The following is a 23,677-nucleotide window of genomic DNA, read 5'->3' as shown; positions in this document are numbered from 1 at the left end:
AACTCATTTCCATTTTTATGCATCTCCATTTTCCACTTCCCTTTCCATATCTAGATGAATTTCTGGTGGATTCATCACAGTGCACAAAGTTTAGCAAGGTTGAACTTTGACTGCGATGCACAGAGCTCGATGTGGAGCTCTCTGCATTGTGCATATATACCACTTGATGTAGCAGCAAACCATTGTGTGGCGCACGTTGCGGGGCTTTGTTCTGAGAGCTCGCTGAGCAGCAACTGCATACCAGGAGCAACGGATTCAAACTTTTACACAAAACAATAAAAATAGGAAAATAGATTTATGTCGTTTTTGCCCAGAAATGTCCTTTAAGGACTCACTGAGGTTTACCCGATATTGACTCAATTATTCAGGTAAGTTTGGTAATTTTTGTATGACTTCAGAAAATGAGAAAAGGTTAACAAATACAAAATAAAGGAAATAAGCCATTACTGATTTATTATTTATGTGTGATACTGTACATGTCGGAAACTGGGACTAGACTAGTATTAATGTATGGGTTGTTGTGTCCAGTACGGTATTATCCTTTAACCTTAAAAAAGTGAAGTTAAAACTTCCACAATGTCGTTTTTGAAGCCATGCAAAAGTGTTATTGTTGGATGTAGTGGAATGTGTAAACATTGTTATTAATGAATAATGATAACCTTTATTTGACTTATATTTGTCAGCAAAAAAATCATATAATTATTGAATGACAGTTGAAAGTTATCAGCACAATTAATGTACAGTAGCAAAGCTAGTGGAAAATAGAAAGGGCAACTCCTGACCAAGCAAATTAATGTGACTGTGATTGCTGATCTAGCAGAATAATGAAGCCAGAACAAACATGGTTTACAGATAAGGAGAGGAAAGGACTGTATATAAGAGGCTTCTGGCCGTCAGTTAGTTGTACTGAGGCAACATGGGGAAGCTTCTCATCTGCGTTGGTAAGCTGAGAAACTGTTGAGAGTCTTTGCAGAGGAAATTAACGCTAACTTGAAGCAGAATCTATTCTTGTGATTAAATACATTGTTTAACATTATGATTCATATGATGCTTAAAGGCAAATTTATGCCTGATATCAATACATATTTTTGAGCTGTGGAAATTATGTTAAGACAATTAAAACATGTCAGGAAGTACAGCTACTAGTAAAGCAAGTAGTACTGCCTGATGCTCATAATCTCCCCTGGCCAAGCAGGGATTCCATCTGAAAAGAGCGGTGTTACTTTGTGTTCTCATTCTGGGTAGGAAATTAAAGTTACGGACTGCAGCTTTTCGTCTGAGTGCTTTTCCTCACTGAACCAACCTTTCTCTCTCACTGACTCTCTTCATTTCTCTTTCTTTCTGCAGGATTGGCTCTCCTGCTGCACGTGCAGCTAGGTAAGACATTGTCCATTTGGTGTGATACTCTACTCTCAAATGGCAGAATAAGAAAGCGTAACAGCTCTAACTGTGTCTCTCGTATCTTGTAGGATCCTCCTACATCCTCTCCTGTTATTTCACCAACTGGGGACAGCACCGTCCCGGTAGAGGGGCTATGACGCCCAAGGACATTGATCCATGTCTCTGTGACCACATCATCTATGCCTTCGCTGGAATGAAAGATCACATGATCACGACCATCGAGAAGAACGACGTGCAATTCTTTCAAGAGTTTCAGGCCCTCAAGAACCAGTGAGCAGACTCACGCACGCACGCACGCACTCAAGCACACACACATGTTTGCAAGCAAAGGTGTGAGAACTCAGAATGTTTGTTTTTTGTTTGTTTTTTTCAGGAATAGTAACCTGAAGACCCTCATGGCCATTGGTGGATGGGGCATGGGCACCACACCGTGAGTATCAAACAAGAGCATCAATTACTCCAGTGACAGGAGCCTCAGGAACGGGTAAAAAGCCCTTGTGTGACTCTCTCTCCCCCCCCCCCCACCCCCACCACCAGGTTCGTGAACATGGTGGGCAGTGCTGGTACCCGTCAGATCTTCATCACCAGCGTGATCAAGTTCCTGCGTCAGTATGACTTTGATGGTCTGGATATCGACTGGGAGTACCCAGCCGGACCTACCGTGGAGCTCTTCACTACTCTGTGTCAGGTCAGCCTTCTATCATGATAACAAATTATGACCTCTGCCTTGTCACAACTGTATAATAGTTTTTTTTTTTTACCCAATGCAAGTATACACTTAAACCCACATAGCAAAAAAGACCTGGCAAAGTTATGGCCCGGATCATGCTGTTTGTCATGGCCCACTCGGAGCAATGGTCTATACCCCCTGGTCTGGCGCCAGATCGGTTTGCCAGAAGCTCAGACATACATGAACCGTATATGGGCCAGCTGTAAAGGGCCACACTGTGCTGACCCAGTGATGAGCCAGAACATAGCAAAAAAGACCTGGCAAAGTTATGGCCCGGATCATGCTCTTTGTCATGGCCCACTCGGAGCAATGGTCTATACCCCCTGGTCTGGCGCCAGATCGGTTTGCCAGAAGCTCAGACATACATGAACCGTGCATGGGCCAGCTGTAAAGGGCCACACTGTGCTGACCCAGTGATGAGCCAGAACAGTGTTTCCACTGCTGGCCCAAACATGGGTCGCCAGAACAGGGCCTGAACAGTGTTTCCACAGCTGGCCCAGACATGGGTCACCAGCACAGGGCCTGAATAGTGTTTCCACAGCTGGCCCAGACATGGTTGGCCAGCACAGGGCCAGAGCACTGTGTCCATACTTGGCCTAGGCATGGTTGGCCAGAACTAGCCCAGAACAATGTGTCCATAATTGGCCCAGATATGGGTCACCAGCATAGGGCCAGAACACTGTGCCCACAGCTGGCCCATACATTTGCCAGGACAGGGCCAGCTGTGGACATAATGTTCTGGCCCAAAGCTGGCAAAGTTATGGCCCGGATCATGCAGTTTGTCATGGCTCGCTCGGAGCAATGGTCTATACCCCCTGGTCTGGCGCCAGATCGGTTTGCCAGAAGCTCAGACATACATGAACCGTGCATGGGCCAGCTGTAAAGGGCCACACTGTGCTGACCCAGTGATGAGCCAGAACAGTGTTTCCACTATGGAAACAGGAGCACCTATGAAAAAAGTCAACTGTAGAAGTTAAGATGGGGTGTGACAAAGGTCTTATTTAGGGGGGGTTGTGCTTTAGTCAGGCTCTCTCCTTTAATCAAGCCATACTAAATGCCATACACAGGCTATAATTGACTAAGATAAAATAAAAACAAGCATAAAGTTTTCTGCTTTTTTATTATTAAACTGCAAACCATGTGAGGCAAATGCGTGTATGAACAATGCAGTCAACATTTGGAATATGTGAACAATGCAGTTAACAAGAAACTGTAAACTGAAAAAAAAAGTAGTGCTTTTTTGCTGAAGTGACGGTCCTCCCTCGCCAAAATTTAACTCACAGAATTTGACGTTCTGAGTCAACAAATCTCATCATGTCCATTATACATTTCCGATGTGACAACTGTGAGTCACAAAGAACTGTACCAGGAGACCCTCATCCACGTAGCTCGCACCTCCCTCAGAACCAAGGTTCACGCAGAGATGGCAGACCTCCTCCACGAGGCTGTTGTAGATGCTGTTCTGGCCATTGTCAGAACAGAACTGATGAGATCCGAGTCCTGAAATCAAAGCAAACATAAGAATGTTGTTCTTTAGTCAAGTGGCTTAATTATTGGTAAAATAGTAAATAAATAAAAACCTGTGTAAGAAAAGAGGGGGGAAAACGCAGCATCAAAGTAAATTTATTATTTAGGCTTGTATACCCAAGGGATGCGGTGACCTAGTGGTTAAGAGGGTCAGGCTTGTTACCGAGAGGTTCCCAGTTCGACTCCCCAACACGACACTAGGTATGAAAATCACCGGGTGATTAACAATCCTGCAGGGTCTGGCAAGAAATAAGTTACTGCAACTTAGTCCAAACCCTGGGTAAATAACGATTTCTTCCTCTTCCTCTTCCCAGGAGTATTTATTTTTCTATGTAAAAAGAACTTTGTATGTACTTTATAAATAAAGCACTTAAAAACTTAAGCTAGTGATGGTACACCATATTATCAATATTGGCAGACATCTTAAGTAGTATATTAAAACACAATTCCTACATACTGTAGGCTATATGGGGGGGGGGGGGGGTAAGTAATTTTTGGTGGTGCTACCTACTGAAAAGTTAAGTGGCACCAGTGAAAAAGTTACGTCTGGAGCCGTGACCCCATCCCAGAACTAACTGTATCTACGTAAACACACCATGTCTTTCTAGACAAGACTCACTCTGCATTGGAGCTCCTTCACATGCGCCTGTCTCTGTCTCTTCTGCCCCCACCTCCACCTGACGCTGAAGCCCTGAAATCAAAGCAATCATGAGAATGTTTCTTCAGTAATGTGTCTTAATTATCAGTGCAACGGTAAATAAAACCGCAGTAAGGAAAAATAAATCCATTTTGTTTAGAACAAGAATTTGGAACTAAAGATGAGATGTGGTCATGACCAAAAGCACAAGGTCACAGGTACAAGCATAGATATAAATACCTAGATGCCTCATCCGGCAATGGCCGATGGACATTCTCAGTAATTAGCATACATGGTCGGCATTTTTGTTTCTTGGAGAAACTGGCCAATCACCGCGGGTCTTTCCCGTCACATGACAGAATCTACGGTGCGCTTGATGTGCTGCAGCACCATGCCCTGAGTGCACTGAAGAAACAACCCCAGAAGTCCCTGGAAAAACAAGGCTTTGATTGGCCTGTAGTGTCGCCGCCCATTGTAAAACAATAATGGATACTTCCGTGTTACTTCCTTGTAGCCGTCAAGGAAAATCTCATAAGGAAGTGTCATACATCACGTGGTTGCGTCCATAGAGATGCGCCATGACACTTTCGGTGGCATAACATCTACCAGAAGTTCAGTGAATACATTGCAGTGGATGAGAGCCTTCTGGACAGCTCGTATCAAACATTATTTTCTGAACGAATGCAACCTTTGTGTTTTGTCATGAGCTCAAAGACTGGAGTCCTCATGCACGCGCAGTCATTATCATACCTTCAGTGTAGAGTAGGCTATTATTTTAGAACACACCCCTCTAATTCCTCTTATTCTGATCAATCTGATTTTCTCATTTTCGTTGCAAGTTCAATATATTTCGCCTTCACATCTGCACAACTTGATGTAAAATTGTTTCTAAAACAGCCTGTTTGAAACAATTTGTCTATAGCGCCGCTGATACTGTACAGTATCAATTAGACTATCTTAGATTTATTCAATCATTTGACATTATATCTTAAAATCTATAGCCTAGTTTGACTATCGACCCAACACTAATACTGATGAGCTCAGCCACTTATCATTATTCTACTGATGCTCTGCGAAGAGATCAAACGTGACATGTTTAGCCTAGATGTTGGTCCGATCGTTAAAGTTGATATTTGAATTAAAACGTTACTTTGTTTAGCTGAACATAAGCTGGCATATATTGCAGCTGTTCTGCAAAAAGGAATGGTCAAAACTACCCAAAAATATGTGAGCCAAACTTGTGGAAACATATTCAAAAATACTTTTTTCAATAGGGCTGTAACATAAGAAAATGTAGGAAAAGTGAAGCATTCTGAATACTTTCCGGACTGACTGTACGTAAACACCCCATCTTTCTAGACAAGACTCACTCTGCATTGGAGCTGTTTGAGAACCCCCTGTCTCGGTCTCTTCTGCCCCCACCTCCACCTGACGCTGGAGACCTGAAATCAAAGCAAACATCAGAATGTTTCTTTAGTCATGGGGCTTGATTCTCGGTGCAACGGTAAAAAAATAAATAAATAAAATAAAATGCAGTAAGGAAAACTGGAGGGAAAAAAAAGAAAAAACAAATCCATATTGTTTAGAAGAAGAACTTGGAATTTAAGATAATTTAAGCTCAGTTATTAATGGCCAGACAAGACCCCTATTCCAGAATGAACTGTATCAATGTAAACACACCATCTTTCTAGACAAGACTCACTCTGCATTGGAGCTGTTTGAGAACCCCCTGTCTCGGCCTCTTCTGCCCCCACCTCCATCTGACGCTGGAGACCTGAAATCAAAGCAATCATGAGAATGTTTCTTTAGTAATGTGTCTTAATTCTCAGTGCAACGGTAAATAAAACAGTAAGGGAAAATAAATCAATTTTGTTTAGAACAAGAATTTGGAACTAAGGATGATGTGCTCTGTGCTGAAGTGTGGGTCATGACCAAAAGCATAAGGTCACAGGTACAAGCAGCCGAAATGAGTTCAGTCACCCGAAAGACTTGGAGTACTGCTACTGCTCACTTCTTTGTGTCATCATTTCCAATTTCACTTGTTTATCCTGTATGAGTCATCTCTGATTGGATAACATTGGTATCTGACCATAACATGCATGTTCTGTTTACTAAACACCTGGAGAGACAGGGAGACCCCTGTTACTGAACACTTCATAGTAATTATTGCCATCCGAATATAGATATGTTTATCTTTTAATAAACAAAATCACTTACTGCACAATTCTTTAAAAAATAGCAGTAGCTATAGAATAGCAGAGTTCCTTCATGATTGACTAAATTAGCTTCTCAATTCTATATTGTATGTCCCAGCAAAGTTGTTAGAAGCCAATTTAAGATAAGGGTTAGCATTACACAATAAACAAAAAGGGTTTTGTGTGTGTGTCTTCCCCGAGTAGAACTGAAATTCTTACCAGTTGGATTTTGAGGTCGGGGCTATTTTGTAGCCGCTCCTCCAGGTTTTCTAGGGATTGGGTATCAGCTAATGGCAGCAGATTTGGTTCAACACCTATGAGAATGAGAAAAGCTTTATCACATCACAGGTTTGCAGGTGTAAAACAGTGGGTGTATTTCCATAAAGAAAGGGAAGAAGATGGAGCAAGGGGAAGAGAGAGAAGATACATTTTAAAAAACAACAATGCATCTACATATTTACACAAGAATAAAGTAACTTTATTCTTTTAAGCCTTAGTCAATTTAAGACATTTAATGAATAGAGTAACATCCTCGCCTTTATTCCAACAGTCGATTCATTTGTGGATTATACAGTGAGCTGCACGTTTTAATTTTTTTCCTCCTTTTTAAAAAGGCAGTGAGCTTGTAGTGACGGTAGTGACGTGGCGCATCTAGTGAAAGCCGGAATTACACAATTTACATGTAAATAGGAAGTAAACGAGGGGGGGGAATGGCGTTCGGCCACAGATGGGATTAAAGCACTTCTTTATTGAAAAATATGAACTAATACATTGCACAAATACTCTGGACACCTACTTAACATTTGGGGCAAGCACCTTATGTTTTGCATTTCTACATGTTTGGAGACATACAGCTCCAGGTTTTACCGGTGACATTTCAGGGCAAACTGGGGGTGTGGTCACTAAGACTCTCGTAGATACGAAAGTAAAAGTCAGATTTGATAAAATACATATACGATAGTCTTGATCTAAGGCTTTAGTGAAGCCACACTTTAGAGCGTTTGTCACCACGGTCCATATTTCAGCGACAGCATGCCTGTTGCTCACTCGCATCTAAACGCGGTGTGTGTGCGGTGCAGCGTAAATGAGTCACGCAGTCAAGTTAGATAAGTCCTGACAGATAGTCAAATACGTCTTTGATGATATATATGCCTTGTTTGAACGATTATTAGCACACCAAGGAAAAAGATAGCGCAGAGATGCAACAGAATCAACCAGATTGAACTTACTTGCTGTGAAAATAACAGCTGCTGATCAGACAGTAATGAACTTCTCCCATGCGCTGGAGTCATACAACCAATGACAATCACAGCCCTGCAAGGAAAGAAATGTTTGATTAACTAACAATACAGTATATTCAAACTCTAATTTTGTTTACAGTTGTCATATTACAATTCACCTTAAAATAAGTTATAAGTCTATATCATATCAGTGGTTCTCAAATATTTCCATGTCAATTGTATTTGGCTTCAGATTTGAAAAGGTTGTGCGCCAAGGAACCCCACAAGAGAAGTGTATTTACACCTGGAGGAACCATCTCTAGAAACCCACTTTAAGAACCAACACATTAAATGTACAGTGGTTCTCAGGTGGGGTTCAGCAGGGACCCTCAAGATTCCAAATGGACCCTTACAGGCCTTTAACTCTGAGAGTACCAATTGAACCAAATGGACCCTTACATATCTGTAACTGTGAGTGTACACATGTAACCAAATGGACCCTTACATATCTGTAACTGTGTACACATGTAACCAAATGGACCCTTACATATCTGTAACTGTGAGTGTACAAATGGAACCAAATGGACCCGTACAGGTCTGTAACTCTTACAGATCTGTAAGGGTCCATTTGGTTCCATGTATACTGTCAGTTACAGACCTGTCAGGGTCCATTTGGTTACATGTGTACACTCACAGTGTACAAATGGAACCAAATGGACCCTTACGTGTCAGTAACTCAAGAGTGTACCAATGGAACCTTACCTTTGACTTGCTTATTAAAAGTCCCCCCTGGCCTACAAAGCCCTGCAATATAAGTAAAATAAATATAGATTATTGAGGCAACTTCATGATAAACAGTAGAAAAGGCCACACACCTATGTATTCTATATACAAAAGGCAAGATACTTTTGTTTTAATAGCATGTTGTCTTTTAAAACGTCCAAACAAACGGTTTGTGTTTACAAGGAAATACCTGTTACACTACAGGCTAACTAACCAACAGAATCTTACATTATGTGCAGCATATGTTGAGTCACAACGTTATTTCTCAACCATTAATGTTCAGACGTGATCTAAATAATTATAAATGCATAAACATACCTCTTTTTGCTGTTCTGTGTTCTGTCGACGTCTCCCAAAGACAATCTCAGTCACAGCTGCTGCTGATTAGACCAGCTGAGCTGGTTATCCCATGCGCTGGAGTCATGCAACCAATGAGAGCACAGGACACGGGGGTGTGTTCTGAGGGACGACCAATGAGCGCAGGTTTTATCGGTTGTCAGGGAAACCATCACGACCAATCACCGCAGGCTCTTGTCTCTCAGGCAATGGGAATAGAGTTGGAGGGTTTTCATTTTTTGGCATCAAAATATACTTCAGTACTCAAAGTAAAAGTACTCATTATGCACAATGTCCCATTTTACAAGTTATCATGTGTATAAAATCCTTTGGAAATAGCAGATCTACAAGCTCACAACGCGTCACAAAGCGATGTGTTGTGAGCTTGTAGATCACAGTGGTGTAAAGTTAATAAGTGTATTTACTCACTGTACTAAAGTAACATTTTTAGGTATTTTTTTTTTACTGGAGTATTTCCCATTCTCAATACTTTTACTTCTACTCCACTACAACTTAGAGACAAATAATGTACTTTTACTCCACTACAATTATTTGAAAACTTTATACTTAGTTACTTTGCAGATATAAATTATAATGAAAATAGCAGATCTACAAGCTCACAACGTGTTGCATTGGCGCCGTGTTGTGAGCTTGTAGATCTGCTATTTTCAAACATTTTAGTACTTTTACTATTGATACTTTAAGTATTTTGATGCCAATACTTTTGTACTTTTACTCAAGTAACAATTTGAACACAGGCCTTTTACTTATAACAGAGTAAAAGGCTCTGTCATGTCATTTAACTGGGTACCCCTGGAACCCCCTCAACCCAGTTTGAAGGGTCCTTGATGATCTGCCTTACTTTTTACTGCAAAACAGAGACACATATTGGTGTGGTGGGTGATTTCGGTAGCTTTATTGTTTAATGATTCTTGTGAGTTGTTGTTTTTAACTTTTTTTGTGATGTGTTGAATGTGAGAACTGATTCAATACTGTTAAACTGTCCTTGTTATTAAAATCATTCAGACTCCTCAGGAGGAACATGCGCTTTTGGGTCTTATACTGACACTCAGCTTCAGGGAGAACCATGCATGTCCACAAGTGGTCAGAGAGCGCTTGTCACCTGCATATTTAAAGAATGACAGTCCATTGTTATTGCATGTGATTTTGTTTGTGTTTATGGAGAAGAGAATGTGGCAAGACACCCTGTGGGACCCCGGTATTTAAAACAATATTACAGGATGTCAAACCATTACATGCTGTCATGTCTGAGTTACAGACCCATGTGGAAACCCCTCAAAGGAGGGTTTTGAGTTTTGATTTATTCATAGTTGACAGCCAATCAGGAGTCCAGTCCCACATGTGTGGGTTCTCAAAGCCTGTTATGGAACAGGTGTTCAAACTCTGAGTCATGTGTCATTTTTTACAGAGACAGCCGTGTTGCAGTGCCGTTTTGGAGTATAAGAATTACATATTTTCATAAGGACTTTGTTGCTTAGCTCATGTACAGCTGATGTTCAGGATACTGGCAAGTGCATGTGAGTATCAGTTCCACGTACAGTTCCATTGGAGAGTGTCTGCACTACTGTTTCTTCTTCAGGAGTGTTTGTCATCACTGCCATTCACTTTGCTGCATTATCCACGTTACATTCGTGGTGAACGGCTTTGTGCAATGGAGCGAGGTGGGCCACCTCCCACTCAACCCCGGCAAGACTAAGGAGATGCCGGTGGATCCCCGAAGAAGCAGGAAAGGTCCCACCAGTACCCAGCATCATCAAAGGAGAGTCGGTGGAGCTGGTGGACAGCTACAAATTCCTGGGCGTGCACCTAAACAGCTCGCTTGACTGGTCCGATGATGCCAATGCACTGCACAGCAGAAGAAAGAGCAAGCTCTTTTCACTCAGAAGGCTCAGAGGGTTTGGGGGGGCGGGCAGGATCGTGGGTGCCCCCCAGGAGGGGGTGGAAGAGGTTGCCATGGTGCGAAGAGCAAAGACATCCACATCCAAAACACAGCCAAATCTGGCAAACAGATCTGGCCCAGATCTGGCTCACTTATGGCAAGCCGGTTCCGGCATGACAAAAAAACGGACCGTGCGAGGCACCGCACTACGGGCGCTAAACTGTAGTCAAAATAAACTAAACTACGTCGCTACTCACATAAACAAAGGTTCTTATGCGTCCTTCAATGTCGGAAAGTGTCAGAACTCTTAGCACATCCCCATTGACTTTCAGTGGTAGTGTGCTGAGTTCCGACATGACATGGTAGTTCCGACATGGCATGGTTTGTTTTCTGCTCAAAATAGTCTATTTTGGGTGGGGTGCTGAGAGGTTACCCACCCCGGAGAATACACTTTCAAGGTCCACATGTCGAAGAGTCCTTGAGCAAGACTCTGAACCTTATTGCTCCTAGTACGCAGGTTGCTGCCTTGCAGCCTTTTTAATCCAAGGGACTTGGATAAAAAAGGTGCCATATAAATGCACCATTTACCATTTAGGATTCAACACATCCAAGCCAAAGAGACCCCATATATGGATATAGCTGACCTGTTTTGACATCACAGTGTGACTCAACCAGCTCAGCAGAAGGGTATACATGCCAAAACGCCCATGTGCAAGGGCTCATGTGCATGCACCCATGTGCGCGAGATCGCCCTTTAGGGCTTGTTAATTATAAGGCTAATCTGGGCCAAATAAGCCCATAAACACATGCAGGCCAGATAGAAGTAAGGCTAACCTGTGTGCCAGATACAAAAATAAATGAAATGAACCCAAAACACATGTGGTCCAGATACAAAAATGCATAACGTGGGCCAAATGAACCCAAAACACCTGTGGGCCAGATACAAAAATGCCCAATGTGGGCCAAATGAACCCAGAACACATGTGGGCCAGATACAAAAATGTCTAATGTGGGCCAAATTAACCCAAAACACCTGTGGACCAGATACAAAAATGCCCAATGTGGGCCAAATGAACACAAAATACATGTGGGCCAAATACAAAAATGCCTAACGTGGGCCAAATGAACCCAAAACACCTGTGGGCCAGATTGTAAAATGCCTAACGTGGGCCAAATGAACCCAAAACACCTGTGGGCCAGATACAAAAATGCCCAATGTGGGCCAAATGAACCCAGAACACATGTGGGCCAGATACAAAAATGTCTAATGTGGGCCAAATTAACCCAAAACACCTGTGGACCAGATACAAAAATGCCCAATGTGGGCCAAATGAACACAAAATACATGTGGGCCAGATACAAAAATGGCTAACGTGGGCCAAATGAACCCAAAACACCTGTGGGCCAGATTGTAAAATGCCTAACGTGGGCCAAATGAACCCAAAACACCTGTGGGCCAGATACAAAAATGCCTAATGTGGGCCAAATGAACCCAAAACACATGTGTGCCAGATACAAAAATGTCTAACGTGGGCCAAATTAACCCAAAACACCTGTGGGCCAGATACAAAAATGCCCAATGTGGGCCAAATGAACCCAGAACACCTGTGGGCCAGATACAAAAATGTCTAATGTGGGCCAAATGAACCCAAAACACCTGTGGACCAGATACAAAAATGCCCAATGTGGGCCAAATGAACACAAAATACATGTGGGCCAAATACAAAAATGCCTAACGTGGGCCAAATGAACCTAAAACACCTGTGGGCCAGATTGTAAAATGCCTAACGTGGGCCAAATGAACCCAAAACACCTGTGGGCCAGATACAAAAATGCCCAATGTGGGCCAAATGAACCCAAAACACCTGTGGGCCAGATACAAAAATGCCTAATGTGGGCCAAATTAACCCAATCTATACTCGGCCCATATGCGGCTTGCCATCATGTAACCGGTGCCATCATTGCCAGACCTGGCTCACATCCGGTCCACATACCACTTGCCGGAGTGATATTCTGCCGGAGGTCTGCCAGACTGCCGGAACGAAAACGGCATTTGGGCCAGACCAGTCTGCATAGGTTTTGCTATGTGGGAAGTTCATAATTTTTAAAGAAAAACAATAGCCGAATTCCGGAAGTCCCCCTCAGCCCTAAAAAGTTGCAACCAGTATACGTAGACGTAAGAGTGGAATGAATAAAGCCATCCTTGAGGATAATACCAACACCCTCATCAATCTCCTTCACGAATCTCTCTCTGCAGGAGATGGTGGCTGCCTTTGAGGCTGAAGGTACGCAGACCAGCCGTCCTCGTCTGATGCTCACCGCTGCTGTCGCTGGTGGAAGGATGAACATCGACTCTGCATACAAGGACCAGATTCCCAAGCTCGGAGCGTCAGTATAGAGAACACACCAACACACATTCATCACCAAGCACATAATATGGGATTAAAACACAAACATACAGCTGAACCCTTCTTTAGCCATAAACCAGCAAAACCTTTACTCCTGATGTCCTTTTACCAGTACCGTGGACTACTTGCATGTGATGACCTACGACTACCAGAGTGGCGACACTCTTACAGAGAACAGCCCCCTGTTCAAGGACCCAGTTGACAAGGGATGGTATCGTGAATACTACAATGTGGTGAGTGAGGAGGTTCCTCTGTATTTTGTCACATTTGTATCGTGGTACTGCATGGATCTGTGCTGTAAAGAATGTAAAGAATGGCTGTTGTCCATAGGACTGGACCATGAACTACTGGAAGAGCATGGGTGCCCCAGCTGAGAAGCTGCTGGTTGGTTTCGCCTCCTATGGTCACAACTTTGGCATTTCTGGTGGCCAAACTGCTATTGGTTCTTACGATGCTGGACCTGGACCTCGTGGACCTTACACCCTAAATACTGGATTCTGGTCCTACTATGAGGTATTTATTTAACCACTTCAATGTTAGGGTTCAAGTGGCTAAGTGGCTAAGTGTGTGTGTGTGTGTGTGTGTGTGTGTGTGTGTGTGTGCGCGTGTGTGCACGCACTTGGCACTATAATCATTAAATAAGCCCCCCCCCCCCCTTATTGCTGTTTCTATTCTCAATTATTGCTTATTTAACTTTTTTAAGCGTTTTAAGTATAAAGTATTTTAAGCATGTATACAGTGTATGCGCACATGCTCGAGTCAAGAGACAAAGAGTCTTATTTGAATGAATTTCCCTATTTTTATTCAGACTTACCATTTCTTCCACATTGTTGGTGAATTTCGCTGCTTGCCATATTGCTATATAGGCTGTTTTGTGCATTCATGTGACACTGTGAACCGTGAATCTAAATCTTTTCTTTTTATCAGATCTGCGACTTCATTAATAAGGGAGCCACTCAGGCCTGGGATGCCGTCCAGGATGTGCCCTATGCCTACAACCTCAAAAGCAGTATCTGGGTTGGATATGACAATCCCAAGAGCTTGCAGATCAAGGTGCAAAATTATGACATATTGTTCAGATTTGTAGCCACTCTCTACTGTTTCCGCATTTTTTTTAACCACTCTGTCCGTCTACAGTCTGACTGGCTGAAGAAGAGTGGTTTCGGAGGAGGTTTTGTCTGGAGTATGGACATGGATGACTTCACCGGCACCTTCTGTAATGCTGGAAAATTCCCACTGATCAGCACCCTCAAGACTAGCCTGGGAGCCGAAGCTGGTAACATGCACTATCTTACACTCACACACGTACAAAACCAAATGCATGCTTTAATATTTCTACACAGACTCCATCAGAGTTACATCTCCTGACATACAGTATTATCCACTTTGTCCTCTATTTCTATTACAGGCTGCACTTCTCGCCAACAACCTCTGCCACCATTCCCCAAGCCACAGCCACAGCCACAGCCACAGCCACAGCCACAGCCACAGCCACAGCCACAGCCCCAGCCCCAGCCCCAGCCCCAGCCCCAGCCAAAGCCCCAGCCACAGCCCAAGCCTCAGCCCAAGCCCCAGCCCAAACCTCAGCCCCAGCCTAGTGGAGGTGGTGGAGGAAGCAGTGGAGGATCTGGATGGTGCGCTGGCAAGAGTGACGGACTCTACCCAGACCCCACCAACAAGAACCACTACTACAACTGTGCCCAGGGACGTACCTATGAAGAGAACTGCGCTGCTGGCCTCGTGTTCGATACCAGCTGCAACTGCTGCAACTGGGCTTGAACGAGGTCATGGTTTCACTTTGTCTTCGTTGATGTTTAGGTGTATTGGAGCTTGATGTAAATATTCTGTTAATCAAAGACCACACTGTCACATGAAGGTGGAAATAAAATGGGATTGAAAACAACCAGGACTTTCTAAGTTATTTTATTTTTCTCATCTGCCTTTTTCTAATCCAGCCATTATGACTCCACTTGAGTGTTATTCACTTTCGAAAAGTTCCAAGCGAGTGGCGTAGGATACTGTAGATACAGTGGGTCCCATGTGTAGGTTATTTAGTACGTAGACTGCAGCTAATGTCATCAAAATGGTTTCAGCCCCCACCACACATGCTGTCAGGCATGTCTAAGACATAGCATTTGAGCTCTTTGTAACACCATTAATTGCATAAGGAGTGTACAAGTCAAGTCATTGGAATGCTGACGCCGTAAGGGCAATATTTCCATCTATTGTTTCTATAGACATTTCCATGTCATATGCTTTGATGTCTACAATACGGGATGTATGGGACAAATGGTTTTAGCAATTACCTGGTTGTAATTTCATGGGCATTGTCCCTTCAGACAATACATACCAAGAAAACCGGTCAAATATCCCAATCCTTGATTCTGATTAGCTGGTTTCCGTTTAGTAGTGCGGCACTTCCACATTCCTGAAGTGCGGAAGTGACCGGGACGTCACCATGTGATCCCGCTGGTACCCCCGCAGGGTCACATGTTGACGTTTGGCCACATTTGTCCCAAGAAGTCACAATAGGCAATTTTGGGAGTGAGCGTGTGTTGAGAAAACACTATAATCTACTCCTTAGATCAGCTCTTTATGAATCACAGGTGCGTTCTTTATTTCTACAGTGATCCAGCGGATCTCTGCTGGATTCTCGGCTGCAAGGCTAAGTAGCTAGGCTAGCAGTTTACACGGGAAGTTCAAAGACGTAGTAGCTATATCTGGCTTTAAAGAAATACGAATTTCTATGGAATATCTTAGTTACAATGAGATTGAGCTAACAGATATGTTTTGTTTCTTTATGTGAAAAGTTAACGTACAGCACCCAGCCATCTCAATGGACTGGCTGAGTAAACAGGCACTAGTCTCTGTCAGGAGGAAGTGGCTCTTCCTGGTAGCCGGGAACTACTTATTTGTAGAAGTTGTTCTTGTAGTGAAATATTAAGAGTGGTTTTAATTGTGGCGTGTCTATGATTTTCATGTTGCCATATTTTTAACCGTTTTAGAAAAGCAATAAGCCACGTACGTGAGGTCTCAGTTTACCTCAATTTTATAATGGCTTAGAGGGTCGGAGGCACTCGGCTAACACCTTGTGCCTCACTACGCCCTTCAGCCATTATAAATACTCACTAAAGTGTGATCTCTAGTGGCTTATTGCTTTATTAAAACATAGGAAGCATGTGATGAACAGTCCAGCTATACCTGGCATATGCAGTTGTACACTGGTAAATTCCCGGGAAAGCATTTAAAAAACATCAAGGCATGAGGGTGGTATTAGACATGGCCAAAGGCCATTGAGTATACTACATTTCTGGTCAAATTCACCCCAATCATAAAAGATGATAGTAAATTAACATAACATAACAGAAGAACATATCATCTCAATCAAGAAACTTTAATAGGTCTGAAGAGCTATTGATGGGGAACGCATAACAATTACTACCAACAACAAGCTGTTAAAACATAGGTGAAGTCTCCAAAACAGCGTTTTCCGCCTGAGGTCTCAATAATGCAAACCTGTTGCAAATAATTCAGGTAATTCAGACCATCCATCTTTCAATACTAGATTTTTTCCCTTAATTTATTTTATTTAGATTGCATAAAACCTACAAATCATAAATAATGTTGCTTAAACATTTTCAAGGATAAAAGACTGACTCTTTTCCATTTTTATCCATCTCCACTTTTCACCTCCAGTTTCCTTTCCGTACCTGGCTGAATGCTTTGTTTCCCTTGACTGTTGGCCACACATGGATTCATCACATAGTTCAGCAAGGTTGAACTTTGACTGCAATGCACAGAGCTCGAAGTGGAGCTCTCTGCATTGTGCATGTATACCACATTGCTTGATGCAGCAGCAAACCATTGTGTGGCGCACTTTGCAGGCTGCTCGCTGGGCAACAATGGTCGCTTCCTTGGGGTAAACCATTAGGTGTCTGTTTGACTAACCATCTTTCACTGTCTGTGAAAACTAAATTATGGTTTTATGGGACATACTGTAGATAGACTAAACAGCTGGTGGTCTGGGGCAGCTACTGCATACCAGGAGCAACAGCTTCAACCTTTTACACAAAACAATAATTATAGGAAAATAGATTTGTGTCATTTTTGCCCAGAATTGTCCTTTAAGGACTCAGTGAGGTTTAACCAATATTGACTCAATTATTCAGGTAGTTTGGTACATTGTGTATGATTTGAGAAAATGTAAACAAATACAAAATATAGAAAATAAGCCATTACTGTTTTTTTTTTATGTGTGATACTGTACATGTCGGAAGCTGGGACTAGTTGTAATGTATGGTTTGTTGTGTCCAGTACAGTATTATACTTTAACCTTGAAAAAGCGAAATTAAAACATCCACAAATGTTGTTTTTGAAGCCATGCAAAAGTGTTGTTGTTATGTGTTGGAATGTGTAAACATTGTTATTAATAATAACCTTTATTTGACTTGAAAAATCATATAATTATTGAATGACAGTTGAAAGTTATCAGCATAATTAAAGTACAGTAGCAAAGCCACATGGAAAATAGAAAGGGCAACTCCTGACCAAGCAAATTAATGAAGTGACTGCTGATCTAGCAGAATAATGAAGCCAGAACAAACATGGTTTACAGATAAGGAGAGGAAAGGACTGTATATAAGAGGCTTCTGGCCGTCAGTTAGTTGTACTGAGGCAACATGGGGAAGCTTCTCATCTGCGTTGGTAAGCTGAGAAACTGTTGAGAGCAAATTCTCCCGTTGTCTTTGCAGAGGAAATTAACGCTAACTTGAAACAGAATCTATTGTTGTAAATACATTGTTTAACATTATGATTCATATAATGCTTAAAGGAAAATGTATGCTTGATTTAATACATATTTTTGAGCTGTGGAAATTATTTTAAGACATTTAGAACATGTCAGGAAGTACAGCTACTGGAGAGGCAAGTAGTATTGTCTGAAGCTCATATTCTCCCCTGGCCATCAAGCAGGGATTGATTGATTGATTGATTGAATATTTTGTTAGACAGAAATGTAAAAACAGCACAAGTACAGTCAAACACTTGTCTAAAAGGAAATCACCCAAAAAAGTCCTTGCGGTCTTGTTTCCATTGGATTCCATCTGAAAAGAGCGGTATTACTTTGTGTTCACATGCTGGGTAGGAAATTAAAGTTACAGACTGCAGCTTTACGTCTGAGTGCTTTTCCTCACTGAACCAACCTTTCTCTCTCACTGACTCTCCACCTTTATCTCTCTTTCTGCAGGACTGGCTCTCCTGCTGCACGTGCAGCTAGGTAAGACTTTGTCCATTTGGTGTGATACTCTACTCTCAAATGGCAGAATAAGAAAGTGTAACAGCTCTAACTGTGTCTCTCGTACCTTGTAGGATCCTCCTACATCCTCTCATGTTATTTCACCAACTGGGGACAGCACCGTCCCGGTAGAGGAGCTATGACGCCCAAGGACATCGACCCATGTCTCTGTGACCACATCATCTATGCCTTCGCTGGAATGAAAGATCACATGATCACGACCACCGAGAAGAACGACGTGCAATTCTTTCAAGAGTTTCAGGCTCTCAAGAACCAGTGAGCAGACGCACGCACGCACGCACGCACGCACGCACGCACATAGGCAAAGGTGTGAGAACTCAGAGTGTTTTTTTTTGCAGGAATACTAACCTGAAGACCCTCATGGCCATTGGTGGATGGGGCATGGGCACCACACCGTGAGTATTAAAGAAGACGATCAATAACTCCAGTGACAGGAGCCTCAGGAATGGGTAAAAAGCCCTTGTGTGACTCTCTCTCTCTCTCTCTCTCTCTCTCTCTCTCTCTCTCTCTCTCTCTCTCTCTGTCTCTCTCTCTCTCTTTTTTTTTCTCTTTCTCTCTTTTTTTCTCTCTCCCCCACACCAGGTTCGTGAACATGGTGGGCAGTGCTGGTACCCGTCAGATCTTCATCACCAGCGTGATCAAGTTCCTGCGTCAGTATGACTTTGATGGTCTGGATATCGACTGGGAGTACCCAGCTGGACCTACCGTGGAGCTCTTCACTACCCTGTGTCAGGTCAGCCTTCTATCATGATAAGTGGAAGCAACACATTTTGACCTCTGCCACAACTGTATAATAGTTATGAAAATATTTCCCAATGCAAGTATACACTTAACGTCAGTCAAAATCTGAGTTGGGAAACAAAATATTAAAACAAAACAACAAGAACTAGAATGAAGTGCTCCGCAGGGCACAGATCTCCATCAGGCTGGTTTCACCTTCGCCTTGTGAAAGAAGTGAAAGTGCTTTTGGAGGTTCACAGTCAGTTTCTACGAGTAAACTTCCTGCCTTCCCCGTGGGAAGGCCATCCGCCTCCCAGCCTTCCAGTCTGGAAGACGTAGATATGTCACATGAGAGAATAGATATTGCTAAATAGAATCCCTAAAAAAGTTGCAACAGTATACATAGAAGTAAGAGTGAAATACATGAAGCCATCCTTGAGGATAATAGGCTACTGACACCCTCATCATTCTCCTTCACCATCCCGGTGTCTCTCTCTGTAGGAGATGGTGGCTGCCTTTGAGGCTGAAGGTACGCAGACCAACCGTCCTCGTCTGATGCTCACCGCTGCCGTCGCTGGTGGAAGGATGAACATCGACTCTGCATACAAGGACCAGATTCCCAAGCTCGGAGCGTCAGTATAGAGAACACACATTCATCACCAAGCACATAATTAAAGCACAAACATACACACAGCGGAACACACATTCATCACCAAGCACATAATTAAAGCACAAACATACACACAGCGGAACCCTTCTTTAGCCATGAACCAGCAAAACCTTTACTCCTGATGTCCTTTTACCAGTACCGTGGACTACTTGCATGTGATGACCTACGACTACCAGAGTGGCAACACTCTTACAGAGAACAGCCCCCTGTTCAAGGACCCAGTTGACAAGGGATGGTATCGTGAATACTACAATGTGGTGAGCAGTGGTGGAAAAAGTGCTCACATTTTTTACTTGAGTAAAAGTATCAATACCTCAATGTAGAAATACTCTGTTACAAGGCCTGTGTTCAAAATATACTTCAAGTACCAAAAGTAAAAGTACTAAAATGTTTGAAAATAGCCGATCTACAAGCTCACAACGCGTCGCATAGCCTACAGTATGTATAAAATAGGGCTGAAGTGGTTAATGTATATTTTATGATATAATAATGTATATCTGCAAAGTAACTAGTAACTAAAGTTGTCAAATATTGTAGTGACATAAAAGTACAGTATTTTCCTCAGAGATGTTGTGGAGTAGATGTAAAAGTATTGAAAATTGGCAATACTCCACTAAAGTAAAAAGTACAGTACTTGAGTAAATGCACTTAGTTACTTTACACCACTGGTGGTGAGTGAGGAGGTTCCTCTCTACATTTGTATCGTGGTATTGTGTGGATGAATATCTGTACTGTAAGGAATTTAAAGAATGGCTGTTGTCCATAGGACTGGACTATGAACTACTGGAAGAGCATGGGTGCCCCAGCTGAGAAGCTGCTGGTTGGTTTTGCCTCCTATGGTCACAACTTTGGCATTTCTGGTGGTACTGCTATTGGTTCTTACGATGCTGGACCTGGACCTCGTGGACCTTACACCCTAAATACTGGATTCTGGTCCTACTATGAGGTATTTATTCCACTTAAATCCATGACACGTCGTGGGCCTACAAATTGGCTATTTTGGGCTAATGTTCACCTACTTTCACAGAAAGTTCGCCAATTATGACAATGCCCACAATGCAAGGGTTCAAGTGGCTAAGTGGCGTGTGTGTGTGTGTGTGTGTGTGTGTGTGTGTGTGTGTGTGTGTGTGTGTGTGTGTGTGTGGGTGTGGGTGTGGGCATGCATGCGTGCGTGCCTGCGTCTTATTTAAATGAATTTCCCTATTTTTATTCAGACATACCTTTGTTTTCTTCCCCACTGTTGAGGAAGCTCAGAGTAGAAGAATTTCGCTGCTTGCCATGTTGCTATAGGCTGTATTCATGTGACGATAAAGCACTTTGAACCTTGAATCTAAATCTCTTCAGATCTGCGACTTCATTAATAAGGGAGCCACTCAGGCCTGGGATGCCATCCAGGATGTGCCTTATTCCTACAGTAGCAGTATCTGGGTTGGATACGACAACCCCAAGAGCTACCAGATCAAGGTGCAAAATTTGTGTTTGACATATTGTTCAGATTTGTAGCCATTGTCTACTGTTTCCGCACTTACTTTTAACCACTTGGTCCATCTACAGGCTGACTGGCTGAAGAAGAGTGGTTTTGGAGGAGGTTTTGTCTGGAGTATGGACATGGATGACTTCAGCGGCACCTTCTGTAATGCCGGAAAATTCCCACTGATCAGCACCCTCAAGACTGGCCTGGGAGCCGGAGCTGGTAACATGCACTATCTTACACTCACACACATACAAAACCAAGTGCATGCTTTAATATTTCTACACAGACTCCATCAGAGTTACGTACATCTCCTGACATAGCGTATATCCACTTTGTCCTAATGCAGGCTGCACATCTCGCCAACAACCTCTGCCACCATTCCCCAAGCCCCAGCCCCAGCCACAGCCTCAGCCCCAGCCAAAGCCTCAGCCCCAGCCCCAGCCAAAACCTCAGCCCCAGCCTAGTGGAGGTGGAGGAAGCAGTGGCGGATCTGGATTCTGCACTGGCAAGACTAGCGGACTCTACCCAGACCCCACCAACAAGAACCACTACTACCAGTGCTCCCAGGGACGTACCTACCAGCAGAACTGCGCTTCTGGCCTTGTGTTCGACACCAGCTGCAACTGCTGCAACTGGGCTTGAACGAGGTCATAGTTCCAAATTGTCTAAGTTGTTCTGGGCAATCCAAGACCATGCTGTCTCGTGATTGCTGTTGGAAATAAAATAAATTATGGGATAAAAAAAAAACTGGACTGACTATGTACATTTATTGTCTGCCTTTCTCTCATCCAGTCGTTATGTCTCCACTTGATTGTTAATACTTTCTTAAAACAAACAGTACAACAACGTTTTTATTGCAGTATAACAGAGTATCACAGATAGGGAATCATCATCGTTATCATGATCATCGTCTTACATTTTCTCACATACACATCACAGTGGTCAAGGTGGCATACATGACAGTGTATAAAATACATGAATTAGAAAGATTAAAGATACAGTAGTAACAAAAAGTATTAGAAAGATCACAGAACAAAAAACAAACTGCACATAATGTATTTCTAAAATAATAATAATATTTGGAATTATATATATATATATATATATATATATATATAATAACAAACTATCCTGTATAAAAATTATGCTTCAATTAAGAAGCTTTAATAGCTCCGTAGAGCTATTCAGGGGAAATCCTACTACACATATTTTCCTGCCTACAACAAGCTGTTTTTTCCCAACATAATGCTTTCCTCCCGAGGTGTCAAAATTCATTCAAATATTTCAGGGAATTCAGACCATCTTTCAACCCATTAAAACCAGGAAAACATCTGTGTCATTTCAGATTTTAGCCTTGGACATACAAGCTCACGCGAGGCACACCATGCTGCGCTGCAAGCTTGTACATCTGCTTTTTTGGAAATGTTTTGAAAAATCTTGAAAGTGTGATTTTGAATTACGAAAAAGTTTGAGAACTAATGATTTAGAAGGCATTTGTAGAACGGGTCTTAATGGGTTAATACACCCATGACTTACACAAACAAGAGTATTAATCAAAGAGTGTAGCTTTGCTCGACACAGCGGCAAACTGTCATAGCAAGTAGGTGTTTCAAAGTGCAGAGTTGCCATTCCTGCAATCAGTGTGAAAGTGCAATAAGGATCTTCGTCAGGAAAGAAGACCACCATTGGCAAGGGATAATCAATGCGAGAGTGGATCATTATTGAGAAATAATCCCATACAACGTGATTAGACCCCGACGCGATAGCGTCTGGGTTTATTTCTCAATAATGACCCGCTCCCCATTGATTATCCCGCTTATTACACAGCTACTTAATAAATTAATACATTTACCCAAAAGTAACAACAAAACAAAGGATTTCATTGCTTACGTTAATAAAAGTATTCCATTAATTTATGCCAGGTGCGTCCAGTGCAATGTGGTCGCCTCGGAAAACAAGGGGAAGTGTTGATAGAATAGAATCAATTTTTGGTTTCTGCATTGTCTATTTCTCGCTTCAAATGTTTTCAAAAACATTCTTGACAGCAATGTTTAGCTGTAGATGACATTGTATGTTTTTTTTTTACAAACAGTAGCTGACAAGTTGGATACGGCACAAAATCAAACACGCAGATTGATATGAGCTAGTTAGTTAAAAAATAACACACCGCTGAATTCAGTGATTAACCATTCAGAATCAAGCATTCAACCGAGCCGTGAAATGAACTGTAAAAATAAATAAATAAATATATATAATAAAAATATATATGACAACCTTTATTTGACTTCTATTTGTCAGCAAATCATATCATTATTGAATGACACTTAACGTTATCAGCACAATTCATTCAGCAAAGCCACAT

General features: G+C 42.4%; 3 protein-coding genes across 5 annotated transcripts; 2 read left to right on the top strand and 1 right to left on the bottom strand.

Annotated features, from left to right (window-relative positions):
* Window positions 1–916: 916 nt before the first annotated feature.
* LOC311048604 (acidic mammalian chitinase-like) lies at window positions 917–14,916 on the top strand (the record flags this gene model as incomplete). Its single annotated transcript, XM_084061868.1, has 14 exons — window positions 917–941; window positions 1,348–1,377; window positions 1,470–1,671; window positions 1,775–1,831; window positions 1,939–2,089; window positions 3,501–3,602; window positions 6,125–6,131; window positions 10,508–10,806; window positions 12,987–13,117; window positions 13,250–13,370; window positions 13,468–13,650; window positions 14,065–14,190; window positions 14,275–14,442; window positions 14,617–14,916. The coding sequence occupies 14 exons, from the start codon at window positions 917–919 to the stop codon at window positions 14,914–14,916; spliced, it is 1,902 nt and encodes a 633-aa protein (XP_083917994.1).
* Window positions 3,241–8,919, bottom strand: LOC311048882 (uncharacterized protein). Of its 3 annotated transcripts, XR_014601133.1 has the most exons (5): window positions 8,812–8,919; window positions 8,473–8,514; window positions 7,720–7,804; window positions 6,710–6,804; window positions 5,476–5,737 (listed from the first exon to the last, which is right to left on the bottom strand). XR_014601133.1 is itself a non-coding variant. In XM_084062205.1 (4 exons), exons 1-4 carry the CDS (start codon window positions 6,002–6,004, stop codon window positions 3,453–3,455), a joined length of 330 nt encoding a protein of 109 aa, XP_083918331.1. In that variant the 5' UTR covers window positions 6,005–6,047; the 3' UTR covers window positions 3,241–3,452. The 3 variants fall into 3 exon arrangements, 2 of the variants coding, with proteins under 2 accessions (XP_083918331.1, XP_083918330.1); XM_084062205.1 differs by lacking the exons at window positions 6,710–6,804; window positions 7,720–7,804; window positions 8,473–8,514; window positions 8,812–8,919 and adding exons at window positions 3,241–3,631; window positions 4,278–4,349; window positions 5,998–6,047 and having other exon boundaries at window positions 5,666–5,737; XM_084062204.1 differs by lacking the exons at window positions 6,710–6,804; window positions 7,720–7,804; window positions 8,473–8,514; window positions 8,812–8,919 and adding exons at window positions 3,241–3,631; window positions 4,278–4,349 and having other exon boundaries at window positions 5,666–6,044.
* A 2,900-nt stretch (window positions 14,917–17,816) lies between the features above and the next one.
* LOC311048603 (acidic mammalian chitinase-like) lies at window positions 17,817–21,957 on the top strand (the record flags this gene model as incomplete). The annotated part of the gene is made up of 11 exons (XM_084061867.1): window positions 17,817–17,841; window positions 18,383–18,412; window positions 18,505–18,706; window positions 18,790–18,846; window positions 19,034–19,184; window positions 19,673–19,803; window positions 19,978–20,098; window positions 20,608–20,787; window positions 21,186–21,305; window positions 21,396–21,534; window positions 21,662–21,957. The coding sequence occupies 11 exons, from the start codon at window positions 17,817–17,819 to the stop codon at window positions 21,955–21,957; spliced, it is 1,452 nt and encodes a 483-aa protein (XP_083917993.1).
* Between the last annotated feature and the right edge of the window lie 1,720 nt (window positions 21,958–23,677).

Source organism: Gymnoscopelus microlampas, assembly GCF_963454915.1.
Source record: "Gymnoscopelus microlampas genome assembly, chromosome: 7".
In the NCBI taxonomy this organism is placed as follows: Eukaryota; Metazoa; Chordata; class Actinopteri; order Myctophiformes; family Myctophidae; genus Gymnoscopelus; species Gymnoscopelus microlampas.
This window is presented reverse-complemented; position numbering and strand designations above follow the sequence as displayed.

Coding starts and splice junctions, on each gene's coding strand:
- LOC311048882 (XM_084062204.1), bottom strand. CDS start 5,756: ATGTTTGCTTTGATTTCAGGTCTCCAGCGTCAGGTGGAGGTGGGGGCA. Junction 4,350..5,665: donor TCAAACAGCTCCAATGCAGA/GTGAGTCTTGTC, acceptor CTTTGATTTCAG/GGCTTCAGCGTCAGGTGGAG. Junction 3,632..4,277: donor TGAAGGAGCTCCAATGCAGA/GTGAGTCTTGTC, acceptor CTTTGATTTCAG/GACTCGGATCTCATCAGTTC.